This window comes from Sciurus vulgaris (genome assembly GCF_902686455.1).
Source record: "Sciurus vulgaris genome assembly, chromosome: 6".
Lineage (NCBI taxonomy): Eukaryota > Metazoa > Chordata > Mammalia > Rodentia > Sciuridae > Sciurus > Sciurus vulgaris.
The window spans coordinates 4,847,579-4,874,853 of NC_136466.1; the positions used below are offsets into that span (position 1 = coordinate 4,847,579).

At 38.6% G+C, this 27,275-nt stretch overlaps 1 protein-coding gene across 1 annotated transcript; it reads left to right on the plus strand.

Annotated features, from left to right (window-relative positions):
* The first annotated feature begins 18,241 nt into the window (after positions 1-18,241).
* LOC306663779 (ras-related protein Rab-5A-like) lies at positions 18,242-20,009 on the plus strand. The gene has a single exon (XM_079144334.1). The coding sequence runs from the start codon at positions 18,470-18,472 to the stop codon at positions 19,115-19,117; it is 648 nt and encodes a 215-aa protein (XP_079000460.1). The 5' UTR covers positions 18,242-18,469; the 3' UTR covers positions 19,118-20,009.
* The last annotated feature ends 7,266 nt before the right edge of the window (positions 20,010-27,275 follow it).

The following is a 27,275-nucleotide window of genomic DNA, read 5'->3' on the forward strand; positions in this document are numbered from 1 at the left end:
AACATTCCCCAATAGACTTGAAGTTATTTGAACAGTTGCAGAGGTAGGAATCAGCAGATTCCATATAGAATATAAATAAGACTGTTAAACTAGAAGTAGATATGTTGTTCTTGTACATAACCCATATGCAGATACAGTAGTGAATTTAAACTCTGAGTAGTTGTAAAATAAAAATAGTACACCCATTTTATTGGAGTTTTTCTCTAATTTCCAGCCCTACAACACTCTAAAATAAATGGTAGTGAAGACACACTAAAGGCATCACATGCAGTTAGGCAATCATGAGGTTTTATCTCCGTTAATTGGATGTCACATGGAGGAAAGCTTGCATTTCACATCCAGACACATCCAGGTGAGGGCAGAGCAGAGCCTCCTCCTCAGCAGCTCAGCAAGTCCTCAGGAGGAGAAGACTGGGGAGGTGGGTGGAGCTGGTTGGTTCTTCTGCATGACTATTAAGTAACAGGCTTTGATCACACTTCCACAGCATCAGGGAAAATGGGGTAAGGAGATCAGAGCTCTCTAGGGAGCTTGCCCTGGGACTCTTTCTGGTATCTGTCACTGGATATTTTATTTAGAGATACCATTGATTTAGAATTCCTAGGATCACCTTGGGTTTTTTGAGACAGATTGAAAAAGAACAATTCCTTGGGAAACATGGAAATGACAGTTAGTGATAGAAACTTTAATAAAATCCACAGTAGAGGTTGATAATGCAGGAGTTTATATGGCTGCAGAACAGGAGCTCATGGGGCCTGTGACTGGTCTGTCAGTTTGTGGGAGGGGAGGCACTTAGATATGGAGATGGTTTAGAGATTTACATATGAACACATACATGTGTACATATGAATGTGTATTAATAAGTTCCATAATATTAAAGCTCTCTCAGCTGTATCTCCTCTGCTGAAGAATGTGTTTCTTGAGCTGTGCCAAGTAAGTTTACCTTGTAGACTATGAATAAAAAAGGAAGCACACAGCTGGGCCTGTAGTACAGGTGCAATTCCAACTCTTCAGTGGTAGGGAGGAGTGTCACAAGTTTGAGGCCATCCTGGATAATTTATTGACCCCAACTCAAAACTTGTTTTTTTTTTTTTTTTTTAAGAACATGATTATTTTATTGGCAGATGATAAAATACTGGGAATATTGACCTTTCTACGAATCTAGGAAATAATAAAAATTTTCTTAAAAGGCAATTCAAGTATCTAAAAATCTCACCCTAATTTTAAAAATTTGCCGGTATTGGAAGTACTATGTGAAAATAGGTGAAAAGTGTGCAAATGCAGATTAGAAATAGCTCCCACAGGGATTTGCCATAATCTTGGTTTGGGATGGCCTTGTATCCCCTCATGATCACGTTGTCTTTCACGCCTACACATCTGTGCACACACATGCCACTGACAACTATGAGAGGTCTTGCAGAGATGGGGAAGTGGGTTACTGCATAACTAGATGGACATAGACACCTTAAAAAGACTCTCATCTTTAACCACATGGAAAAATCATCTTCAGTGGAAGGAAAAATAATAGACTACACGCAAGGAGAATGGAAGAACATTGACTGCTTACACTTTTTCAAAGTAAATTAATTTGAAGAAGGGATTGGATCAAGGTGACAGAGCAATACAGGGGAAGAGCTTTGTTTGGAAGTCAAGTCAACCTGAGATCTTACATAAGGCTAAGCCTCCCTTTTCCCGTCTCCAAAATGGAGGCAGTAAAGCTCATGAATCTGAGCATCATGGGTGGTGATCTCACCTTGAGAAGTAGGTTGGCACCTGGGTTAAAGAAGTTACTCTAGAATTAGACAGCAGGGTCTCGATTCTGGCTCTGTAAAACCAAGGCAACTCAACCTTCCCAGACCTCAGGTCCTTGTCTGCTTGGTGGTTGTGAAGATAACTTCCTTACCACATTAGAAAATTGCAAATTGCAAAATTAAAAATTAGAAAATATAGATTAGACACCTAATAGAAACCTTGGCAAACAGTAGGTGCTCAATAAGTACTCATATAATTATGAACATTTGAGAGAGTAAATCAAGAATGTCAGAATTTTACCATCCCTACCCTCTCTGGTCATTTAAAAATCCAATCAAATAATAAATTTATACTTTGCATATTAATAGAAGCCTGAGGTCTACATTTCTTGTCCTCTTCCACTGTGGTTTTTACATTTGAACTTCAGTTTCTTCACCTGTGTAATGGGCTTATATCTACCTCCTACCTCTGTACTTATAAAGACATCATTAGAAAATATTTACATGGGATTAAATTTACATGGGATTAAATCTCTGTGATAGAGCACTCAAAAATGATTAATGAGAAAACATTTAATGTTGTATAGCTATCATTTTGTTAGACTGAATTCTTAACCTTGAAAACACAAGGGGTCATCCTTCATCCCAGAATCTCTATAAAATCAATTCATTGACTCAAATAGGATGACAATCTATTCAAACAGATTTAACACTAAAAAGTAATTTTTGGACAAGTCGTTCTTTTAAAACACATCCTGCATACATATACATTTCATGTAGCAACTTATAAATGCTAGTGGAGAAAAACATCATTTTTTTAAAAAAAGGACTAAGGATATGGGTCAGTGGTAAAGTTCCCCTAGTTCAATACCAAGTATGCCCCCAAAATGGGTAAGATATGGTATGGGGAGACACTGTGCAGATTGGTTTACGATTCAATTAAGTGGCAGTGAGCTGGTTGGAGACTGTTAGAACAATATGAGGTCCCACTGAAGACTCAGAGTAACCTCAAAGCAAATACCTTCAGTTGAAAAAAATGCAAAATTCAGCAGTAATGGAAAACTTTGCAGGACAAGCAGGTAAGATAAAGCAGGAACATGCATCCACATAGGACAGGGTGAAGAGAATTTGTTATTGTTTCCTGATGACACAGGTGACACATGGAGAAGACGCTACAGAATCCACACACACACTCTGCACACACACACACATTGGTTGATTGATGGCGCATACAGAAAAGCTGAAGAACAGAAAATAAACACTGAAAAAAGTTGAAGTATATTGTAACGCAACAACAAACTATCCAAAAAAAATGGAGATAACTATCCCATTTACAACAGATAAGAAGCAAAATGTAGTGATAAATTCAACCAGGAGGTGAAAGACCTTTCTGAGAATTAAAAATTTTAATTGGAAGAATAGATATATTACAATATCCACATACCCATGGTCTGCAGAATCAATGAAATCACTATGGAAATGTCAAAGTCATTTTTCACAGAGAATAAACCACACACACCCACACACAAACCAGGAAATAATGAACAAAATCTACAAAGCAGGGACAAGGTGGGACTTTATTTCAAACTGTACTACAGAGCTCTAGTAACTAAAATATTAGGGTACATGGAAATTTGGGTTTTCTGGACACTGGAACAGACTAGAGAGTCAGAAATGAACCCACTGTGAGCAGGGAATAGATTTTGAGAACAAGGTCAGGACCGCAATGCAAACAGATTGTATTTCCAATAAAGAAGGTACAGCTAGCCTTTCAGGATTTAGGAGAAAGTATGACATGGTCATAGAATAAGTCTGGTGATGGTGGGTCTGAACTTGACCACAGTCCTGGGTGAATCTGAGCCAGCTGCTCTCTTCTGCAGAAGCCTCAGTGAGTGATGGAGTCCCTGGGCTCACTGTTCCAGGGTAGGAAGCTGCTCCTTGAAATGTCTGTCAGGGAAGAGGCACTGTGGCCACATCAGGGACAAGCCAGTGTGTCCCTCAGCCATGGCAAGGAACCGGGTGACAGTGACAGCAGAGGCAGCATCTCCCGCTGAACCAATGTGGAGCTCAAGCCCTTGGGGCCAGGAGAAGACATAGCCCCATCCTCGTCCTTCTGCTCACTCCACTCCACAGCTGTGCTTGCAGCCCAGACAGCAGGCAGCTCCGGCTCCTCAGCTCCTAGAAGTCAGGGAGGCTGGAACCTCTGCATCAGCCACCAGCAACTTCCCCAGGGCCTGCAGAGACAGTCTGATGCCTGCTTCCACCTCCTGCAGGACAAACCATTCGGTAAGTTCCAATTTTCCTTTATACTGCAGCTGATTGTAATTTAATAATAGAGTCATTGGACCAGAGAAAGTTCTTATCAAAGTGATCTAAAAAAAAGTGTTTCTTGAGTCAGTAAATGTCAATTTTAAGATCTTTAAGGGTTTGTCTCCTCAATACAGGCAAAAAGGCACAAAATGATAATTTCTCTCTTAGTTACTGAAACATAAACTCAGAAAGGAATTATTTCAAAGTATTCTTATTATTGTAGAACTTGTGCTTAAGGATATATTCATTTTTGAAGCAACTATAAAAAAACCTCTTTATCATGCAAAACGTGGTACCTGCAACATGGTAATTAATGAATAGTTTGTTGAAAATATAAGGGAAAGTTTTTTTTTACCTTATGAGGAAGATGATAAAATGTGATGGAAAATAATGCTAAGCTTAGTAAGATCTGTTTAAATTGTGAACACACGACCACTAAATCAAAACAGAAAACATTGAGCTGAAATGTTGCAGTATCCTCCATGGACATCTCTTAGTATAGGTTTTATGAAACACTAGGATGCTCTGTATTAGCATTAATTTAATTTCAATTAAAGCCTGGGAGGAATTTCTGACTCTTCCTCTTATTTATGTAAAAATATGAGTCTCAAATGCAGGCAATAGCCCTCAAAAAATGTTAGGAAACTGAAAGGACATGAAGCACTGGGAGAAAAGGTGGGAAGCATCAGTCCAAGGGCAGGAACTCTGGGACAAGGCACTGAATCACCAAAATGACCAAAAGTCTCAGGAAAGTTAAAAGAAGGTGGAGAACACATTTACATAAAGTAGGGAGGAAATACACTCATTGTTAGAGAAAGTTGGTATAATCAGCCAAATATTGCAAATAAAAAGTCAATTCACAGAAAAATAAATTTGCAAAGCCAACTGGGACTAGCCAGGTTCTTGAGTATTGGGCAGTCCACAACCTTGTCTTCTCTCCTTACACTTCAAACAGAATTCTCAGGAGGCCCAGGCTGCTTGGCCCTGCTCCTGTGAGAATGTCCCTGTGCTGCTGGATTCCATTATGACATTCAGACTTCTGTAAAGAGATCCTCAGAAAACATGATAAGACACAATGGAAAATGTGATCAAGAAACTGGATATTTATTGGCAAATTTGATGGTTAAACCCATCACTGAACTTCACCCCAATCTCTGATAATCATTCACTAGGAACAAATATCAAGCTGGATCTTTCCATCACACCTGTCCTTTTTGATACAGAATATTCATCGAGAATGCACAATTGCTCTGGGGTCACAGGCTCCCTCCTCTTGGGATTCCCTGACCTGTGGGGCCCTCAGGTCCTGCAAGCTGGGGCTCCCCCTGCAGCCCACCTGGCCGCCCTCATGGGGACTGGCCTCACCATCACCATCACCTCTGGACCCAGGCCTCCACACGCCCATGTGCTTCTTCCTAAGGAAACTGTTCCTCTTTGAGATCTGCCTCGTTTCTGCTGTGGTGTCCAAAGCTGTGGCCAACTCCGTCACCCGCTGCCGCTCCATCTCGTCCCTCGGCTATGGGGCCCAGGTCTTTCTGGTGCCTTTCTCTGCAGTGGCAGAGCTGAGCCGCCTCCCAGGGATGTCCATGGACTGCTAGGCCACCATCTGCCATCCCCTCTCTATGAAGCCATCACGAGCAGGGGCCCCTGTGTGCAGATGGCCACTCTGTCCTGGCTCAGCAGTGGCTTCCTATGTGCCATGCACACTGTGAGCACCTTGTCCTTTTCCAGGTGTGGAAACCGACACATCCAATAGTTATTCTGTGGCATTTCCGGCTGTTGGCCATCTCTTGCTCCCAGCATGTGACAGCAGAAGTTGTGCTCGTCTCGAGTGCTGTCCTGGACACTTGCTGCTTTGCCTGCATCGTCACCTACTGCGTCTTCATCTTCTCCACTCTCAGGCAGACCTGTCCACAGCAGGGTGGCCAAAGCCTACTCCACCCACCTCCCCTGCCTGGCAGGGGTTGGGCTTTTCCTCTCCGCTGCCTTCGCTGCTTACCTGAAGCCCCTCCTAGGCTCCTGCTCATCCATGGACCTGGTGCTCTCTGCTTTCTATGTTGTGCTGCCCCCGACCTCAACCCCGTCATCTACAGCCTAAGGGACAAGGCCACGAAGGTGGGTTTGCAGAAACTGGTCACCGGAAAGCTGCTGACAAGGCAGCAGGTCCTCACGTTCCTCCAAGAGTAGAGCAATATCTCTCCATATTCGTGGGTAAACAGGGCTGTTCTAAGCTAATTGTTCTTGTCTGCAGGGCTCATGCAAACAGGGTGCAGTTCATGGTCAAGTGTAGTGAAACACACTAACTGGTTCTGACAACTGGCAGCTCAGGAGAATTGCCAGTGGTGCACTGATGGTCAGCAGCTCTTCCCATTATGTCATCTTTTTTCTGCCTCTTGGATCAAGTCCTGTATCTTGGATTCAGATACTTTCCAAGTGACTTGTTTAATAGCCTTTCTCAAATAAACCTCTGCATTCTCTGGTGCCAGGGCTGGTAAGCCAAAGAGGAAACATGGCCTGAGGGGCCTGAAACTCTCCCTGGGCATGGGCAGGAGCTCTGGACCTTCCTCACCCAGCAGGACACTCTTGATTCTGCTGAGCTGTGTCCTGGCCTTGTAGCAGTTCTTTCCCAAGTCATTTCTAGTACCTTTAGATGCTGAAGAGCACCAAGTCATTAAAATACCTCTCCAGCTAAGAGCATGTCCTTAAATACCAGAGGAGAGGAGAGCAGGAGGCAGGGGTTCCTTGGAGACTCATTCTTCACACACAGTCAGCTTTCCCAGCACTACCTGAGCAATTGCATTTATTATGCCCCCATGATTCACAATAGTGCACAATTGTGAATTTTGTGCTGTGGTTAATCACAAGAATTTCTTAATAATTTTAATCTTTGTGTAGAAATAATTGCTATTTTAAACAATTCACTTTTCTTACTTAACATTTTGAAAACATTTTTTCTTTCTTCCATTGACATGAAACTACCTGAAATGAAGTTGCTGAATACGTGGCTTAGTAGTGTCTCCTTTTTGTCACTGTTCTTTATATCTGTCCATTATACCTGCAGGGAAAGATGGGTACTGCCATCGAAGCTCTGTGATTCCTGAGATTCTACATGGAGAGAGAGAGAGAGAGAGAGAGAGAGAGAGAGAGAGAGAGAGAGAGAGAGAGAGAGGAGAGAGAGAGAGAGAGAGAGAGAGAGAGAGAGAGAGAGGAGAGAGAGAGGAGAGAGAGAGAGAGAGAGGAGAGAGAGAGAGAGAGAGAGAGAGAGAGAGAGAGAGAGAGGAGAGAGAGAGAGAGAGAGAGAGAGAGAGAGAGAGAGGAGAGAGAGAGAGAGAGAGAGAGAGAGAGAGAGAGAGAGAGAGAGATTTTATCTGTTCTTTATAATTTTCTGCCTCATGACTTTAGAAGAATAACAATATGCAGGAACCATCAACTTCATGAAAAGTCATCTTAATTAGAGATCATTGGAGAACAAGGGAAGAATGAAGCATGCCTTCTATTTTCTCTTTTATATCTGAAGAGATTATATTATCTTTCAGCTTTTATTGTATTAGGAGCACTTGCCTCAAATTGTTTTTAAATAAAACCACCATGTGCTGCAGCAGACCCACTGCTGGGTACGTCTGCAAAGGAGATGACATCAGCGTGCAGAAGGGAGTCAGCACTCCTGTGATCCTGCAGCGCCAAGCGGGGCATCCTAGAAATGGACACCAGAGTGTCCACCAAACATCTGATGGGACTGGGCAAGGAGGTGAGCCTGTGATCCCAACCACCTGGGAGGCTGAGGCAGGAGCACAGAGAGTTCAAGCTATCCTGGGAGACGTAACCATACCTCTCCTCCTCTCCTCAAGTTAAAATTTATAAAAGTGGGATGGAGCTCAATGGTAGAGCACACCAGGGTTCAGTTCTTAGTTCCACAAGAAAATATTTGATTGATGGGTAAAAGAAGTGGTACATTTATACCACATTTATTATGGAATTCAGCCATAAAAGATGTGATGCTGTCATTGTAGCATGCGCCACAGGTGGAGCTGAAGATCTCTGTGCTTAGTGACTAAGCCAGGCTCAGAAGCCAGCCCTGCAGGAGCTCACTCACACAGGGAACAAGTCCAGAGCAGCAGTGTGGTCAGCACGGGGTGGGAGAGTGGGCTGGGAGGGAGGAGGGGGCCCACGGGGTCGGTGGGTGCTAAGCTGTAGTTACACAGGAGCAGAGTTCTACCTGCTACTGTGAATTATGGTGACTATTGATAACAATGCTCTAGAGTCTATTTCAAACAAGAATTGAAGAAAGGATTTTGGAAGCATTGTTTTGGGAAAGAAATGTCAAATGTTTGAGGAGATAGAAATATCAGTATTGTACAAATATCCACATACACTGATATCGTATGATAGCCCACTAATAAGTAATATTATCATGTCTCAAGTAAAAATAAATTTCAAATTCACAAAATAGAATACAATGATTTGTTTACTCTGGCTTTAGGTGGTGCCATCTTCTAACCACTATTGTCAGTCACAGGTACCCCTGGTGAAGAGAGGCAGTTACGCATAGACAGGAAACTTTGTCTTTAGAAACTCAGGAAGGTCAGTGCACACGTGACTTGTTCGTTGCTGCCCTCATTCTCAGGCTTCACATGCCCATCATGCGTTGCTTTATTATTACACACCTGCTTGTCTTGGAAGCATCTTTAATGCATCTCAACACACATGGGAACACATCCTGATGTCCCTCCAGGTCTGTCTTTAGCTCTCAGATTCCTTGCACAGTCAGCGTCACAGGGAAGCCAGTGTGGAACCAGAGGTCTGTTTCTTTCTCTCCTGTCACCTCCTCACTTGTCTCTCTGGAGATGCCACAGGTTGCTCTAAGCCTCGTGCTCAAGTCAGTTCTGATTTGCTGCAGCCTCGGTCCCAGGGTTGCAGGGCCAGCACCTTCCTGTCTCCACGCTGCATGTATCTAATCACATGGTCACTCACCGAGGGGCAGCACGGACCCTGGTTATTCAGTCAGAGCGTGTTACCAGTGCTGTGCATAGGTGTGAGCTGGTGATCTGCAGAGTCTGAAAACCCTTTTAACCCAGGCAGGTTTTCCAGGAGAGACTTACATACAGTTGCCATTTAAGCTTTCAATATGGAAATCCTGTTGAAATCCTATAATGACTTTGAATGAGACATACATTTATTGCATGAAGGAAGCCACCAATACATATGAAAGGTTGTGAAATTCCCTGTTTGTGTGTAAAGAACTACTGGGTAGGTATAAAATCTACTGACTGAGAACATGTTTTAGATCAAATAGGAGAAATTAAGTAATTTATGGTATTAAAAGATCACATCATGTTTCCAATATGCTCATGATATAATCCATAACAGCATTCCACTTTGACTTTCCATGTGTTATGCTTATTTAATTATGCACAGCATGTGGATCATAAGCAGAGCATCCTGTTTGAGTTGCTTAAGTTTAGGGTGATGAACTGAATACATAGCATCGGCATTTATATTCAATACTCTATAAGAAGAAAACTTTCAAAATTCTGGTTACATACAATAAAAACTTTTTAAAGCAATGTAGACATTAGATATTTTAAAGAATATGAAGAAAGAATTAAAGCTGAGGAAAATATGCTCCCTCCTTACTAACCATTTCCACCCTTGTGTCAGCTGCAAGTGGGCCCTGATTGGGCATCACCAGTGAGCCCAGTCCTGGCCAGCAGAGGACCTCATGCTGTGTGTCCAAGACATCTCCTTTCTATCCTCTGTCTCTAAATATCTGAAAACTTTCTTCCAAATCACCTATAATAAATTGCATTTATAATACATTGCACATTATACTAATTCATTCCTAAGCAATCCATTCCATGACACAATGTGAAACTTCGACTCTTGGTTCAGCTAAATACGGATTTTGATGTAGACTCTAATGAGCATTTGGAGTCCACTCATGAACAGTTTGATGACATGATAGAATCTTGATCTTTTGATTTGTTATGTTGACATCTTTGCCAATGTTGCAAATCTTTCTCTTAAATGATTAGAATTTCATTTTACTTTTTGGAAATTGTGTTTTAATATTAACACATGCTATAATTTCACTTCCTTCACAATGCCTAGGATGTAAAGATTGCAGCAATCTAAGAAAATGAAAAAGACCAATGCTTTCAACTTAAAAACTAACTTTGACTGATTTCAGTTGTTTTGATTTTTGTTGATGGAGCTGTATCTGTCCGTGTTCTACAGAACACCGTGGTCACTGGATACATGTCAATGGTGTGATAACCGAAGCTGAGCGACCTCTTAGACTTAGTCTTGACACCATCCCACTCCTTTTTCCTTGAGATCACCTTTTCAGCTTCCACGAATGACTCAGAGCATGTGGCCCCTGCTTTCTGGGTCCACCTTATCTCATTTAACACAATGACCTCCCTTCTGTCCATCGACAGCACGTCACCATTTTTATCCCTGAATAACATTCGTTGTGAACATATCCCACACGTTTCCCAGTTCACGCATTGAGGCCATGGGTGGAGGCCATGTTTTAGCTCCTGTGAATAATGCTGCAAGAATTAGACCGTTTTGAAGGAGTTACTGAGAAGAAGTTCCTTGCTAGCATTTTGTACACTGTGACTGAATAATGTGAGTAAAATACTGTAATAAATTTATAAAAGATGTCTCAGTATTTAAGTTCTTGTAATTCATTTTCATTATAATTAACATAACAATTGCACCATTAATGAGTTTCACTGTGAAAACCAGTAGTCTGGTGAACACGAGGCCAACATTCTTTGCTCACATACTGCAGGGCAGTACTAGAGCTTACATGTCCTAAGGAATTGCAGAAGCAGGAATGAAATAACAGCCAACTTGGATACTGTGAAGGAGAAAAAATGCTGTTTTCTCAGTCCCTTATTGAGATTTTTAGTTGTGAGTACATCGCTAAACTGTATGCTTTGCAGAAACCAAAAAGATTAAAAGTTGTATAAAGTAGATTGAGGCAGGTCTGCAATCACTAAGCTTTCTCCTGAAAATTGTCCCAGCTCCCGGAAGTTCTGCTAAGACTGAGGTGTGTGGTCATGTGAAAGGATGTGGGGGTTGCAAGGGGGCAGGAATGATTAGACATTTGCTTGTTAATTAAATGTTATTAAAAGGGACAGGAAGGAGCACATTGTCTTGAGGTTTGTTAAGGTCAGGGAACATGTTCCAGGGCACACATCTGGGCAATGGCATGGGACACCCATGAAATGAAATCAAATTGCTTCAATAAAATTAATCAGGAAATTGTAATGGTCAATGTATGGAATAGGAGCTAGAGGGAAGTGCCTTTCTTCTAAAGAGATAGCGTGCACACTCTGTGTAGACAGATATTGGGCTTGACCTGGGTTTGCTTTCATTGATTGCCAGACAGAAGAACATGCACATTTACTCTCTTTATCAGTAGTGAAAACAATCTCTTCATACATTCTTTCATTAATCTGTCATAACTTTGGTTGTTTACTTGAATGTGCTAGCATGTAAATATTTTTTTCATCTTTACTCACCCATTAGTTCTAATCATCCTTTTTTTACTTGACACAAATTTTAAACAATTAAGGAATTAAATCTGTCAAATAATTCACTGTGTTTATTGCTTTCAGCAGACCATGTTGTGAACATCACATAACACACATTCTACATTGCTGTCATCTATAAATGTTGATGGGCATGTGCATCCTGAATTCGGATGATCTAGAATTTCTCTACCCAGACAACTTGAGAAAACACAGAAGATGTACTTCTGAACGTCCACAAGCCGGTATCAACCAAGGCCCTTCTTGTAACAAGAGGGCGGCGAGGAGCGGCCCTCCCCACAGGACCGTGCGCCGCAGGAACTGAACGCAAGGGGGCGCGCAGCCCAACGAGCCCCTGGCACCGTCCCTGAAGTTCTTGGCTGCATCCGCATCTCCAGGAAGCGCGTTCCTAAGCGGTGACTGGAGACTGCACATTACTGATTTATAGGCATCACCACTTACTCTTGGCCTCTCATCTCACTCAGAGACCAAGTGAGAAGATCTTTCTGCCTGTCTTTAGAAACAGACGCGCACGGTGTCTCTGCAAAGCTTGCATCAGTAATGCAGGTGCTGAGAAAGGCACTCAGCAAATGCTGCTGACCACCCCTCCACTCTCACTGACCGAGGATCTACTGCTGTCCATACACGGCAACTGAAGCCGCCGTCACACTGCAGCGATTTGGTGGATTCTTCATGGGTCCTCCAGGTGACTTTAACTAATGTCCTTCGCATGTAATTTTCCTGAGCAGAAAATAAAAACTAAAGAAAACTAGGAGCATCTGGAGCACTCCTATGAGAATGCAGGTTCCCGGCTAGCACACAAGGAAAGACCGTGTGCTGTGCGCACAGGCCCCTAGCGGTGGTGGAGTCCCTGCGCCAGGTCTGGTGTTCAGCAGGCTGGCTCCCTGTGTGTTGCTGGAGAGAGTGGACAGAGCTCTGTTTTCACATACTGCCCCCTTATTAAGCATATATCCCACTTGCCATTTATGCTTATACTTTCAAACGGTGGTGAAGTAAATATATTTACAAATATAGAAGAATCAAATATTTCTTTTTTATAATTTATTTATTTTGATTGATTATACAAATGGGGTGAAACATTTCTCTGGTTGTACATGAAGTAGAGTCATACCATTTGTGTAATCATACATGTACCTAAAGTGATGATGTTTGTCTCAATCTGTTATTTTTTCCTTCCCCCACCCCTCCCACCCCTCTTTCCTCTATACAATCCATCCTTCCTCCATTCGTGCCACCCTCCCATCCCCCATTATGTATCATCATTCACTTATCAGAGAGATCATTAGTCCTTTGGTTTTCTGGGTTTGGCTTATCTCACTTAGCATGATATTCTCCAACTGCATCCATATGCCTGCAAATGCCATAATTTTATTCTTCATTATAGCTGAGTAATAGTCCATCATATATATATATCATATATATATATGATATATATATATATATATATCACATTTTCTTTATCCATTCATCAACTGAAGGACATCTAGGTTGGTTCCACAATCTAGGTATTGTGAATTGAACAACTCTGAACATGATGTGGCTGCATCACTGTAGTATACTGATTTTAAGTCTTTTGGGTATAGGCCGAGGAGTGGGATAGCTGGGTCAATGGTGGGTGCATTCCAAGTTTTCTAAGGAAGCTCCACACTGCTTTCCAGAGTGGTTGCACTAATTTGCAACCCCACCAGCAATGTGTGAGTGCACCTTTTTCCCCACATTCTCACCAACACCCATTGTTGCTTGTATTCTTGATCATCGCCAAATTGGGGTGAGGTAGAATCTTGTGGTAGTTTTGATTTGCATTTCTCTTATTACTAAAGATGTTGAATATTTTTTCATATATCTGTTGATTTATTGTAGATCTTCTGTGAAGTGTCTGCTCATTTCCTTAGCCCATTTGGTGATTGGGTTATTTGTATTCTTGGTGTACAGTTTTTTGAATACTTTATAGATTCTGGAGATTAGTGCTCTATCTGAAGTATGAGGGGCAAAGATTTTCTCCCACTCTGTAGGCTCTCTATTCACATTGCTGATAGTTTCCTTTGCTGAGAGAAAGCTATTTAGTTTGAATCTATCCCAATTATTGATTCCTGCTTTTATTGATTCCTGAAATTACTGATTTCTTGTGCTTTGGGAGTCATGTTAAGGAAGTCTGGTCCTAAGTCAACATGATGGAGATTTGGACCTACTTTTTCTTCTATAAAGTGCAGGATATCTGGTCTGATTTCAAGGTCCTTGATCCATTTTGAGTTGAGTTTTGTGAAAGGAGAGAGATAGGGGTTTAGTTTCATTCTGCTGCATATGGATTTCCAGTTTTCCCAGCACCATTTGTTGAACAGACTATCTTTTCTCCAGTGTATGTTTTTGGCACCTTTGTCTAGTATTAGAAAACTGTATTTATTTGGGTTTGTCTCTGTGTCCTCTATTCTGTACCATTGATCTACTTGTGTATTTTGGTACCAACACCATGACATTTTTGTTACTATTGCTCTATAGTATAGGCTATCTATGCTAAGCCCATGGGCAATATCATTCTAAATGGTGAAAAACTGAAAACATTCCCCCTAAAAACTGGAACAAGGCAGGGATGCCCTCTTTTGCCACTTCTATTCAACATCATCCTTGAAATTCTAACCAGAGCAATTAGACAGACCAAAGAAATTAAAGGGATATGAATAGGAAAAGAAGAAATCAAACTATCCCTGTTTGCTGATGATATGATGATACATTTAGAAGAACCCAGAAATTCCACCAGAAAACTTTTAGAACTCGTAAGTGAATTCAGTAAAGTAGCAGGTTACAAGATCAATGCTCATAAATCCAATGCATTTTTATACATAAGTGATGAATCTTCAGAAAGAGAAGTTAGGAAAACTACCCTAGTCACAATAGCCTCGAAAAAAAAATAAAATACTTGGGAATTAATCTAACAAAAGAGGTGAAGACCTCTACAATGAGAATTACAGAACACTAAGAAAGAAATTAAAGAAAACCTTAGAAGATGGAAAGATCTCCCATGTTCTTGGATAGGCAGAATTAATATTGTCAAAATGGCCATACTACCAAAAGTGCTATATAGATTCAATACAATTCCAATTAAAATCCCAATGACATACCTCATAGAAATAGAGCAAGTAATCATGAAATTCATCTGGAAGAATAAGAGACCCAGGAGAGCTAAACCAATTCTTAGCAGGAAGAGTGAAGCAGGGGGTATCACAATATCAGAACTCCAGCTATGCTACAGAGCAATAGTAACAAATATTTCAAATGATGACATTTTTATACAATTAAACAAAATTGTTTGATTAAATATTGCCTTTACAAAAATACACAAATATTAAGAGACTAATGTGAAAATAAGTGAGAAAAAATGTGTAAGCAAAGAGTGTATATAAAAATTCATAGAAGAAAACTATAAAAATGTTCAGGCAAAAGATTTTACAAAAGTAAATTATATTTTTACTGAAAAAATTCATCTTGTGGGATAAAAATTATGTAATGGGAAAAATAGCAATTGGGGATAATGATTGGTAGCCAGAACTATCCCTTGTCCTAAGTTTATGGCTCCAGTTCAGTAGTCATACAGCTTCATCAAGTTCAAACAGCAAATTTGATTTTGCACATGACAGAAAATTGGAAATGTGTCTTCAAACTTTAAATGGGGCTTCAGAAACTTGATATCCCACTGAGACCAGATCTCACCCCATATATACATATATGTGCACACACACACACAGAGAAGAAACTCACAAGCCTCAGTAGAACATCCTACCAAACTTCCACATAAAGCAGGGATCCACAGTGACTCCTACACAGAGGAATGAACTCACACGCAAACACGCACACATAACTCAGCAAGTGGGAGATTCTTCTGCAAATATAAGAGGTGGCTGCATGATAGAGCACAATACAATGTGTGCCTGGACTTTAAGACACCACCTGCCTCCACAGGCCTGTTGTCCCCTGAATGGAAGAGTGATCTCTTTCCAACCTAAGGAAGACCCCACAAGGAATTACTGAGGACAAAGACTGAGAAGCATTCAGACTCAATTCAGTTCCCAGCCCCTTTGAACCTAGATGTTAATTCCAGAAAATAAAACTATTTGTACACTGCCTCCAAGAAGATGTGCCTTGGAAGTTGTGGAAACAGCCAGCGAGCAGAATCAAAGCTCAGACTCTGATCTCCATGTGGGTTGATCTCAGGTTAGTTTCTTTATATTCTCTTGCTTTACCTGCTACACACCAAAATGACCATCTTTAACATTCCACAGAGAACAAATAAAACTCTTGTGTAGAATTTAAATTATTTTTTAAAATTTGAAAGATGATATGTTTATATTGTGTATGTGAAATATCATCTACATTGCTATTCTTTTTCATTCATTTCCACATTATAATTAAAAAGCAAATGCTATATTTTGAATGTTTTGAGTATTTTCTTTAATGTTTTATGTGCTGGAAGGACAGTGCTCAGCTTAACAGTGTGGGTGGCATTTATCCTAAAGAACTAAAATCAGCATATTGTACTGAGACATGCATACACATGTTCATAGTAGCACAATTCACAAGAGCCAAACTGTGGAAACAGCCTGGATATCTGTACATGGATGACTGGATGAAGAATGTAGGGTAATATACATGGAATTTTTTTTTAGTCATAAGTAAAGATGAAATTATGTCATTTACAGGAAAATGATGAAACTTGAGAAGCTTTTATTAAGCAAAACAAGCCTACCTGAGAAATTCAATGGTTATATATATTTTCTCTCAGATGTGGATGCTAGAGAGGATAACAAGGTGTGTGTGGGGAAAATCTTATGAAAATTGAAGAGGGATCAGTATAGTAGAAGAAAAGTTTCAGTGGAGGAAGGAGGAAAGGAAAGGGTAAAACAGGGAATAATATTGACTAAATTATATTCTTATATGTGTGCACATATAAATATGTAACAATGACCCATTATGTGCCACTATAATGCACCAAAGAACAGTATCAAACAGAAACAATACCGAGGTGGTGGAGCCTTGGATGATTCCATCATGTGAGCAGCACCGTCAGAGCAGATTGATGCAGTTCTTATAGGACTAGATTCACTCCTGTGAGACCAGGTTGTTATAAAACAGTGAGCTTGGTCCCTCCCTGCCCTCATACTTCCTAGCCCACACAGTATCCCTTCTCATCATGGCCAGTTCTCTTCATGAGTCTCCATTGATTTGGCATGTGCAATGGTGGTACCATGATGTTTAGACTTCCCAGTCATCAAAATGGTAAACCAAATAATTTTTTTCTTCAGACATTACCCATAGTTAGGTATTCTCTCATAGCAACACAAGCACAAAGAAAACTATCCCTTAAACAAAATTATAAGAAGTCAGTATGATTGTGGCCTAGGAAGTCACAAATGATCGATCCCCATGGAAAAACGGAAAATCTATAGATTGATCAAAATAGCTTGTGAGAACTGTGGACACTCTTCAATGACCCATATTAACCCATTGGATGTCTAATAAACAAAAACACACATCAAGTAAGTAGGGGATTTTGTAGTGTCTGTATTTATTTATTTTTTATCTTTACCACATCTATACATCATGACATACACAAGAGGACGTGGTCCAGTTCTCAGTTTGCTCCCCTGGGATGGAGGGAAAGGGACGGAATTTGATGCATTCTGTCCTGTTTGTGGGCTATCACAGGAGTTTTTTTCTGTATCACTTGGCTCAGAGGTCACACACTAACACCAGCAAAGTTGGCTCTCAATGTGGGGAACTGCCAAGTGCAGTGGCAGGCATCATGGGATAAAATATCAAAAGAGTTGGACCTGCATATCTATGGGGGCAAGAGACCTTAGGCCAAGGAAAATGAAGGAATGTTTAGTCACTGAGAAGAAGAACAGATAAGAATCCCTGGAAATGAAGACATATAAAATCATCCATGAATTTGGGAGCATTGTGTGTGGGGGTAAATGCTCAGGAAAATAAACACACATGCTGAGAAAAGATGCCCCCCAGTGACCTTCAGATCAATGACGTTTCTAGCACACGCAGAGCCAGTCTTCAATGGCGGCAGATAGTTCATGTCTTAATAAAAGTCCACTTTTTAACCAAAGATCTTAGGACACACAAAGAAATGGGGAAATGTGTCCCAATAAAGAAAGAAAATAAATCTACAGACACCAATTTAAAGACACCAGCTTCAAACATACTAGACAAAGACTTAAAATCCATTGATTTAAATATGTTCAAACTGCTAAAGGAAAATACTAATAGAATGAAAGCAAAACAGAAACATTGTAAATGAAAAAATGAGATTATCCCAACAAAAATATAGAAGTCAGAAAGTAAAGAAAATGGAAATATTCTGAAGCCTAAACTAAGAAAAGAATTGGAAAAGGTACTAAAATGTTCAAGATCAAGCTCAAACACATGAAAAGAAGAATAACAATACTTGCAGAGAGATAACTTGAAGTTTTCAAGTCTAACAAACTAAAAGAAAAGAAAATGAAACAAGTAGACATTCTTAGAAAGTTATAGGATAATGTCAGCTTGTAGAGATAGTTTGAGAGCTTTTCTAAATAAATACAAAAACTTTACATATTTAAAGAAAGATATGAGGGCTCCAGCTCCTCACCGTCCAGTATAAGGGGAGCGGCTGGAGGAGGAGACTCCGGGGCAGCCACAGCCTTATTCGTCCTTCGGGCCACGCCTGGGCCTTACCACGAGGAAGTTGCGGCCCCGCGTGGCGCGGTCTCAGGTTTCTTTACCTCTAGAAAGAAAAATAAATTGACACTTTGCATCCTGGAAGTGCATTTAGAAGTCTGAAATTAGAAACTTCTTTCAAATTTGGACATGGCTAATCGAGGAGCAACAAGACCAAATGGGCCAAACACTGGAAATAAAATATGCCAGTTCAAACTAGTACTTCTGGGAGAGTCTGCTGTTGGCAATTCAAGCCTAGTGCTTCCTTTCGTGACAGGCCAATTTCATGAATTTCAAGAAAGTACTATTGGGGCTGCTTTTCTGACCCAAACCGTGTGTCTTGATGACACAACAGTAAAGTTTGAAATATGGGATACAGCTGGTCAAGAACGATACCACAGTCTAGCACCAATGTACTACAGAGGAGCACAAGCAGCTATAGTTGTATATGATATCACTAATGAGGAATCCTTTGCAAGAGCCAAAAACTGGGTTAAAGAACTTCAGAGGCAAGCAAGTCCTAACATTGTAATAGCTTTATCAGGAAACAAGGCTGATCTAGCAAATAAAAGAGCTGTAGATTTCCAGGAAGAACAGTCCTATGCAGATGACAACAGTTTATTATTCATGGAGACATCAGCTAAAACATCAATGAATGTAAATGAAATATTCATGGCAATAGCTAAAAAGTTGCCAAAGAATGAACCACAGAATCCAGGAGCAAATTCTGCTAGAGGAAGAGGAGTAGACCTTACCAAACCTACACAACCAACCAGAAGTCAGTGTTGTAGTAACTAAACCTCCAGTTTGAACTAGCTGGAATATTCTGCTTCCTAAATGTTGTTAACAGCGGGATTGGAGCATTTAACCGGCCCAGTATGACTTCCAAAAAGAAGAGACTTATGATAGAGTCAAGTTTCTAATACAGAATTATTTTACGTGTTTTGAACTTAATTTTTAATAACATGCATGTATCCCTCCAACTAATGTTACAGCAATAGAAAGGGAAGATGAGAACTATGTGTATACGTGTTTCATTGGAAAGTTATGAGGGAATCATATCTCATCATTAGGGATAAAGACAAATGACTGGATCCACAACTAACCATCCAGTTTCTCCAAACTGGAACAGTAGTCATCTATGGAAAAGATTTGAAAATGATTAATTTGGGCTTTTGAAAAACATGTATAGGATTCTCCAGATGTTTTGCTTAGCTGCAATATTCAGGCAAATAATTTCTTTTATCTAAAATGTACATTCCACATTTTAATAATAAATTAACCACAAAAAAACCATCCCACATGTCCAGGAAGAAAAAAAGAAATTAGTGGCACTGAAATTATAGCCAGTCCCATTATTTTTTTAAATGGGGTAAAAAAAGCAGATGTATCCCCCTCTTGTTTTAAGAGTATAAAAACTGATAAATGCAGTTTAATAAATAGTGCTCCCGTCATGTGAGCTCAACAAAAATGAAACAAACCAGGTGTCTGTGATTTCTATTTAATCACTGCTGGCCATTATATAGGTCTTGTTTGGGGGTAGGGAGGGGGCTTTTGTTCCCTTTGGACATGTAGTCAGTGCACTAACAATTATGTACATTCAAACTTGATTACTTTAAATTTGATTTCCAGCTGTACTGTAAATAGGGTACTGCACTGTCTCCATATGTTTATTATTTTTCTGTAATATTTAAGAGTTGCTTAAAAGTATACAAAATGTACAGTTACTAAAACAGCTAATTATTTCTTCCTCCTTTGAAAGAAAGGGGCTTCAGTTGTTCCTCATGGCTAGAACCATAATAAACAATGTACCTGTAATTTGTAACATAAATATTGCAATGTTAGTAACAATCTTGCAACCTTGTTTTTCAAAGTCCATTTTATTTTGATCAGTTCAGTATATTGCACTAATTATTTTCCGTCTTTTCATTATATGAAATCTACCATGTGTCAGATGATTTAATTTATTTAAGTGTTGGACTGCTAGCAGAACTTGTCCATTTTACAGTAATTCAGATTAGTAAGGAAAACAGTTCACCAGTGTTTAGTTTTATATTGAGGTGCTCAGGTTGGAATAAAGTGGTATAAAAAGCAAAAAAAAAAAAAAAAAAAAAAAGAAAGATATGATATGAAAATCCAAGATACCCAATGTACTCCAGGTAAGATAAATCCAAAGAGATGCAGACCAAGAATTATTACTATCAAAGCTTTTAAAGCCAAAGACAAAGAGAATATTGAAAGACATACAAGAAAAGCAACCCATCACATGAAGCTAATTCTCAAGGATATTATTGGTCAGTCTCTCAGGAGAAACTTTGCACACCAGAACACAGTGGTATAATATATTTAGCACTGGAAAAGAAAAACTGTTAGCTGAGAATTCCACATGTAATGAAACTACTCTTTAAAATAAAAGGGAAATAAATTCATTCCAGGAACAATGAAAATTGATTGTTAATTACTACTATACATATTCCACAAGAAATAATTAAAGTTAAAATGACAAAAGAAAGTAATTTGTAACCATATATAAATAAAGTTCTCTGGAAAAGGAAATTATAAAATCTCTTAAGATTGTTATTTCAGTTTATTACTCCACACTTACATTTTCTTAGGGTTAGAAAAGCATCAACATGATTTTAAGTCAGCTAATTGGTAGACAAGGTATTAACTTGTAATATGTGGCATCAATAATGTAATGTGTAAGGTCAGAACTAAGAGAATAGACTTTTTTTGCATGACCAGTGTTAAGTTGGTGTTTTTTCAAAACAGAGTGTTATAAACCAAGGTAAACTTAGATGTAATCCCCATGATTACCAGACACGCACACACACACACAATATTTATATATACTACATTAATACAAAATGCAAATCAAAACACAACACCACAAAAATAATCATTGACAAAGGACATCAATAAAGGAATGAATAAGAATCAAAAGTGCTCCCAGACACATAGAAAACAACAAATGGCAAAAAGTCCTCCCTGTCATTTATGCCATTAAGAATCACAGATTCTTCAATCAAACTGCATACATGGTAAATTGAAATTTTAAAATCATTCAACCTTGTTCTTTCTCCTAGAGTATCAAATCAGATCTTATTTTGATAGGCTAAAATCAAAAGGATGAATAAATGCAGTCCATCTAAACAGCTACCAAGAGACCAGGGTGCTATATCAGAATAAAAACAAACTCCAAGTCAAAGACTTTAGAAAATACAATGACCATTATATAATGATAAAAGAGCTACTGCCCAAGTGGGGATAATAATCATGAGCTCATATGTAGCACATATCAGAGCTTCACAATAAATTCAGAAAAATGGCAGAAAGGAGAGGGAGAGACAATATTTTGAAACTTCAATATCCAACTTTATTTAACTAGTAGCTACAACAGGCAGAGAATTAATAGAAAAACAGAAGATTAAATAGCACCACATACCAACCAGACTGGACAGACCTGTGCAGAAGCATCCACCCAGGGACAGAGAAGGGATGTACTTGGATTCTCAATGGATGGCAACCATGTAGCAAAGACAGAAGAAAAATGGTAAATATACAATTATGTGGAAATTAACGTTGTCTGATAAGAAAACAGGAGGTTCAAGAAGAAATTGCCATCACTATCAGAAAATTTGTTTAGAAAAATAAATGCAAATCACAACACACCAAAATTGAAGGCATGCAATAAGACCCGTGGGCAAAGGAGATTTTATATGAAAATACATTAAAAAAATAAATATTTCTCATCAATCACTTACCTTTACACATGGAAGAAATAGAACAGGAGAAAAAAATCAGTATGAAAGTTAGCAATGAAATGACTAATAGAGACAAAGAAAGGAAAAACAAAATAGGAAACCATAAAGAAAAATCAATGAAACTGAGACTTGATTCTTCAAAACAAAAATTTTAAAGAATGACACCAACCTTGGCAAACCAGCAAGACTGTCTCAAATTAAAAAAATAAAATTTAAAGAACTGGAATGTAGCTCCTTGGTAAAGTGCCTTGCTTCAACCAGTACCACAATAGAGAATTTTTACAGAACTCTTAAAGAATAAAAGAAAATATATACCAACTCATTTGTAGAGGCTAGCATTATCCTCTACCAAAGCCAAAGACAGAATGGGAAAATTACACACAGAAAATAGAACAAGACAAATTTCTCAACTTTACTACTTTTACTGAGTGTAGTGCTGTGTGTCACAGCCAGAATCATGAATTAAATAAAAATAAATTTTAAAAAACTGCTGACAAAGTAAGTCACAAAATAAAAGTATCTTAATTGGCCAATAGCATGATCTTAGTTGTACAAAATATTATAAAATTTCTACAACAAGTGCCCATCCAGGCACCAGAGACCACCGGCTACTCTGCTGCATGCAGACTTGGAACCCACTCCTGGAGCAGACTGGGCTCCCACACTGAGGCTCCTGCTTCACTGTAGGCTGGTGCAGAACTTTTGAGTTATCCCTGAGGGCATGGCCTCCATCAGTGGGAGTGGGGGCTCCCTTCCTGAGACACCTGCGGGAGACTGGAGACCCTTTGACAGCACATGCATGGAGATACTGAGCACTGGGAGGTTTGAGTGATGGATGACTGTGAACCACACTTATGGTAAAATTTTTATTTTTATTTTTTTTTCACCCTATTTTCCTTTTATTTACCTGTTCCCTTGGAGTCTCTTTCTCCCTTTTCTCATGCTAAGGCCACTTGTTTTTTCTTGCTCTTATTCTTCCCTTGGTCAGGTACTATTTACACCCCTCCCCATGCTCTTTATCCACCTCTAGAAGTTGTAGAGCTGATTGCAAGCCTATCTGCTATGCTGTAGATAAAAATCGAACTCATCCTATCCATTTGTTACAATAATGCTAGCATCTTTATAGGGACTGTCTGGTGTAGGGCTGAATATTGTTTGTATTGGGTGCTGCTAATATTGATCTCCCCCTCAAAGGAGAGGTATTGGAAATGTGCAGGGTCACAATAAGCCTACAGAGGGGAAGTTGCAGTACTTTGGATCTTCACTGCTAGAGGGAAATATACTGAAAATAATATGAAAAACCAGGGGAAAAAAGTGTCCCTAACAAACCAAGATGCTATTTGGGTAGAATCCAATGATAGCATGGCAGTAGAATGACAGAAAAAGAGTTTAGAATCTATGTAATTAAAATGATCCATGAAGCAAAAGATGAGATAAGAGAGTAAACACAGGCAATGCATGATCCTTCTAATAAACAGTTAAAAGACCAAATGCAGGAAGCAAAAGATCATTTTAATAAAGTGGTAGAGATTCTAAAAGTAAAAAAACCAAACAGAAAATTTGAAATGAAAGAAACAATAACCCAAATTAAAAACTCAAGAAGCATCACCAACAGATAAGATCTCATGGAAGACAGAATCTCAGACAATGAAGACAAAATATTTAATCTTGAAAATAAAGTTGCCCAGAGAGTATGGTAAGAAATAGTGCACAGAAACTCCAAGAATTATGAAATATCAGGAAAAGACCAAATTTAAGAATTATTGGGATTGAGGAAGGCACAGAGATACAAACAAAAGGAATGAACAACCTGATCAATGAAATAATATTAGAAAATTTCCCAAACCTGAACAATGAAATAGAAAATTAAACACAAGACTTACAGAACACCAAATGCACAAACTCACCAAGGTACATGATAATGAAAATACCTCGGGCTGGGGATATAGCTTAGTTGGTAGGGTGATTGACTTGCAAGCACAAGGCCCTGGGTTCAATCCCCAGCACTGAAAAAAAAAAAAAAAAAAAAAAAAAAAAAAAAAAAAAAAAAAAGAAAAGAAAATACCTCAAATACATGGTAAAATAGAATTTTAAAGACTGTGAGACAAAAAGTGTCAGATTACATATAATGGGAAACTAATACGGATATCAGAAGAGTTCTCAGCCCAGACCCTAAAAGCAAGAAGGGACTGGAACAATATATTTCAAGCTATGAAAGAACATGGATGCCAACCAAGAATCCTATACCTAGCAAAACTAACCTTCAGATTTGATGATCAAATAAAATCTTTTCCCATTAAATGAAAGTTAAAAGAATTTAAAAATAGAAAGTCTGCACTACAGAACATTCTCAGCAAAATATTACATGAGGAGGAAATGAGAAACAATACAAGTCAGGAAAGGGAGGAGCTAACCTAAAGGAAAAGCCAATCAAAGGAGAAACCAAGTCAAGTTAAAAACCAAAAATAAGTCAAAATTAACAAAAATACAAGTAATGTTGCAATAATAACCCTGAATGTTAATGTTCTAAACTCATTAATCAAAAGACATAGACTGGCAGATTGGATTAAAAAGAAAGACCCATCAAGAGACTCATCTCATAGAAAAAGACATCCACAGACTAAAGGTGAAAGGATTGTGAAGAACATACCATGCATATGGACTCAGTAAAAAACAGGGGTCTCCATCCTCATATCAGATAAAGTGGACTTTGAACCTATGTTAGTCAGAGTGATAAAGAGGGACATTTCATTCATCTCTAGAAACCATAAACCAGCAAGATATAATGATTTTAAACATTTATGTCCCCCAAATGGAGCATCTATGTACATCAAACATGCCCTTCACAATTTTAAGAATCAAATACACCAAACACAATAATAGTGGGTGACTATAACTACACCACTCTCACCACTGGATAGATTCTCCAATCAAAAACTGAACAAAGAAACTATAGAACTAAATGATATAATCAATGATATAGACTTCACAGACATGTATAGAGTATTTCATCCATCATTAAGGGAATACACTTTCTTCTCAGCGGCTCATGGATCCTTCTCCAAAATAGACCATAAGCTATGCCACAAAGAAGACATTAGTAAATACCAAAAAAGTACAGATACTACCTTGTATTCTATCAGACCATAATGGAATGCAATTATAAGTCAATGATAAAATAAACTACTATAGCTGGAGACCAAATAATATGATATAAAATGATGCAATGATAACAGAAGACATCAGTGAGGAAATAAAAAAATTCTTAGAGGTAAATCAGAACAATGACACAACATATAAAAATCTCTGGGACACTCTGAAAGCAGTACTAAGAGGAAAGTTCATTGCATTGAGCTCATACAAGAGAAGAATAAAAAGTCAACAACTAAATGACTTAACTTTACATTTAAAGTCCTGGATAAAGAAGAAGAGATCAACACCAAAGTAGTAGGAGACAGGAAATAATTAAAATCAGTACTGAAATCAATGAAATTGAAACGAGAAACAATTCAGAAAACTGACAAAACAAAAAGTTAGTTCTTTGAAAAAGTAAACAAAATTGATAAACCCTTAGATACTAATGAAGAGGCGAAAGAAAACTCAAATTATTAGAATTTGTGATGGAAAAGGAAAGATCATGACAGACACCATTGAAATACATAACATAAAAAGAAGCTACTTGAAAATCTATACTCTGACAAAATAGAAAATATCAAAGACATTGACAAATTTTTAGAGACATATATTCCTCCCAAACAGAATCAGGAAGACATACACAATTTAAACATACCAATTTCAAGCACTGAAACAGAAGAAGTTATCAAAAACCTACCAACCAAGAAAAGTCCAGGACCAGATGGATTCTCAGCTAAATTCTTCAAGACCCTTAAAGAAGAAATAACACCAATACTCCTCAAAGTATTCCAGGAAATAGAAAAGAAGGAAACCCTTCCAAAATCATTATATGAAGCTATTATCACTTTGATACCAAAACCAGACAAAGACAAATCAAGGAAAGAAAACTTTAGACCAATATCCTTGATGAAAATAGATTCAAAATCCTTAACAAAATTCTGACAAATTTCATAGAAAAACGTTTTAAAAGAGAGTGCACCATGATCAAGTGGGGTTTATCCCAAGGATGCAAAGTTGGTTCAACATCCAGAAATCAATAAAAATAATTCATCACTTTGGTAGACTTAAAGTTAAAAATCATATAATTATTTCAATAGATACAGAGAAAGAGTTCGACAAAATACAACACCCCTTCATGCTCAAAACACTAGAAAAATTAGGGATAGTAGGAACATACTTCAACATTGTAAAGGCTATTCATGCTAAGCCCATGGCCAACATCATTCTTAATGGAGAAAAGCTGAAAGCATTCCCTCTAAACACTGGAACAAGACAGGGGATACCCTCTTTCTCTACTTCCACTCAACTTCGTCCTTGAAACACTAGCCAGAGCAATCAGAGAGACCAAGGAAATTAAAGGGATATGAATAGAAAAAGAAGAACTCAAGATGTCACTATTTGCCAATGACAGTATTCTATATTTAGAGGATCCAAAAATCTCCACTAGAAAAGTTCTAGAATTAATAAATGAATTCAGCAATGTAACAGGATATAAAATCAATACCAATCAATCTAATGCATATCTATTCATAAGTGATGAATACTCTGAAAGAGAATTTAGGAAAACCACTGCATTCACAATTGCCTAAAAAAAAGTAAAATATAAATAAATAAAATACTTGGAAACCAATATAACAAAAGAGGTGAAACATCTCTACAATGAAAACTACAGAACACTAAAGAAAGAAATTGAAGAAAACCTTAGAAGATGGAAAGATCTCCCAAGTTCTTGGAAAGGCAGAATTAATATTGTCAAGATGGCCATTCTACCAAAGGTGCCGTATAGATTCAATGCAATTCCAATTAAGATCCCAATGATGTTTCTCATAGAAATAGAGAAAGCAATCATGAACTTCATCTGGAAGAATAAGAGACTCCAATAGCCAAAACAATCCTGAGCAGAAGTGAAGCAGGAGGTATCACAATATCAGACCTTAAACCATACTACAGAACAATAGTAACAAAATGATATAGTATTGGCATCAAAATAGACAGGCAGGTCAATGATATAGAGTAGAAGACACACAGGTGAACCCACAAAAATACCATTATCTCAT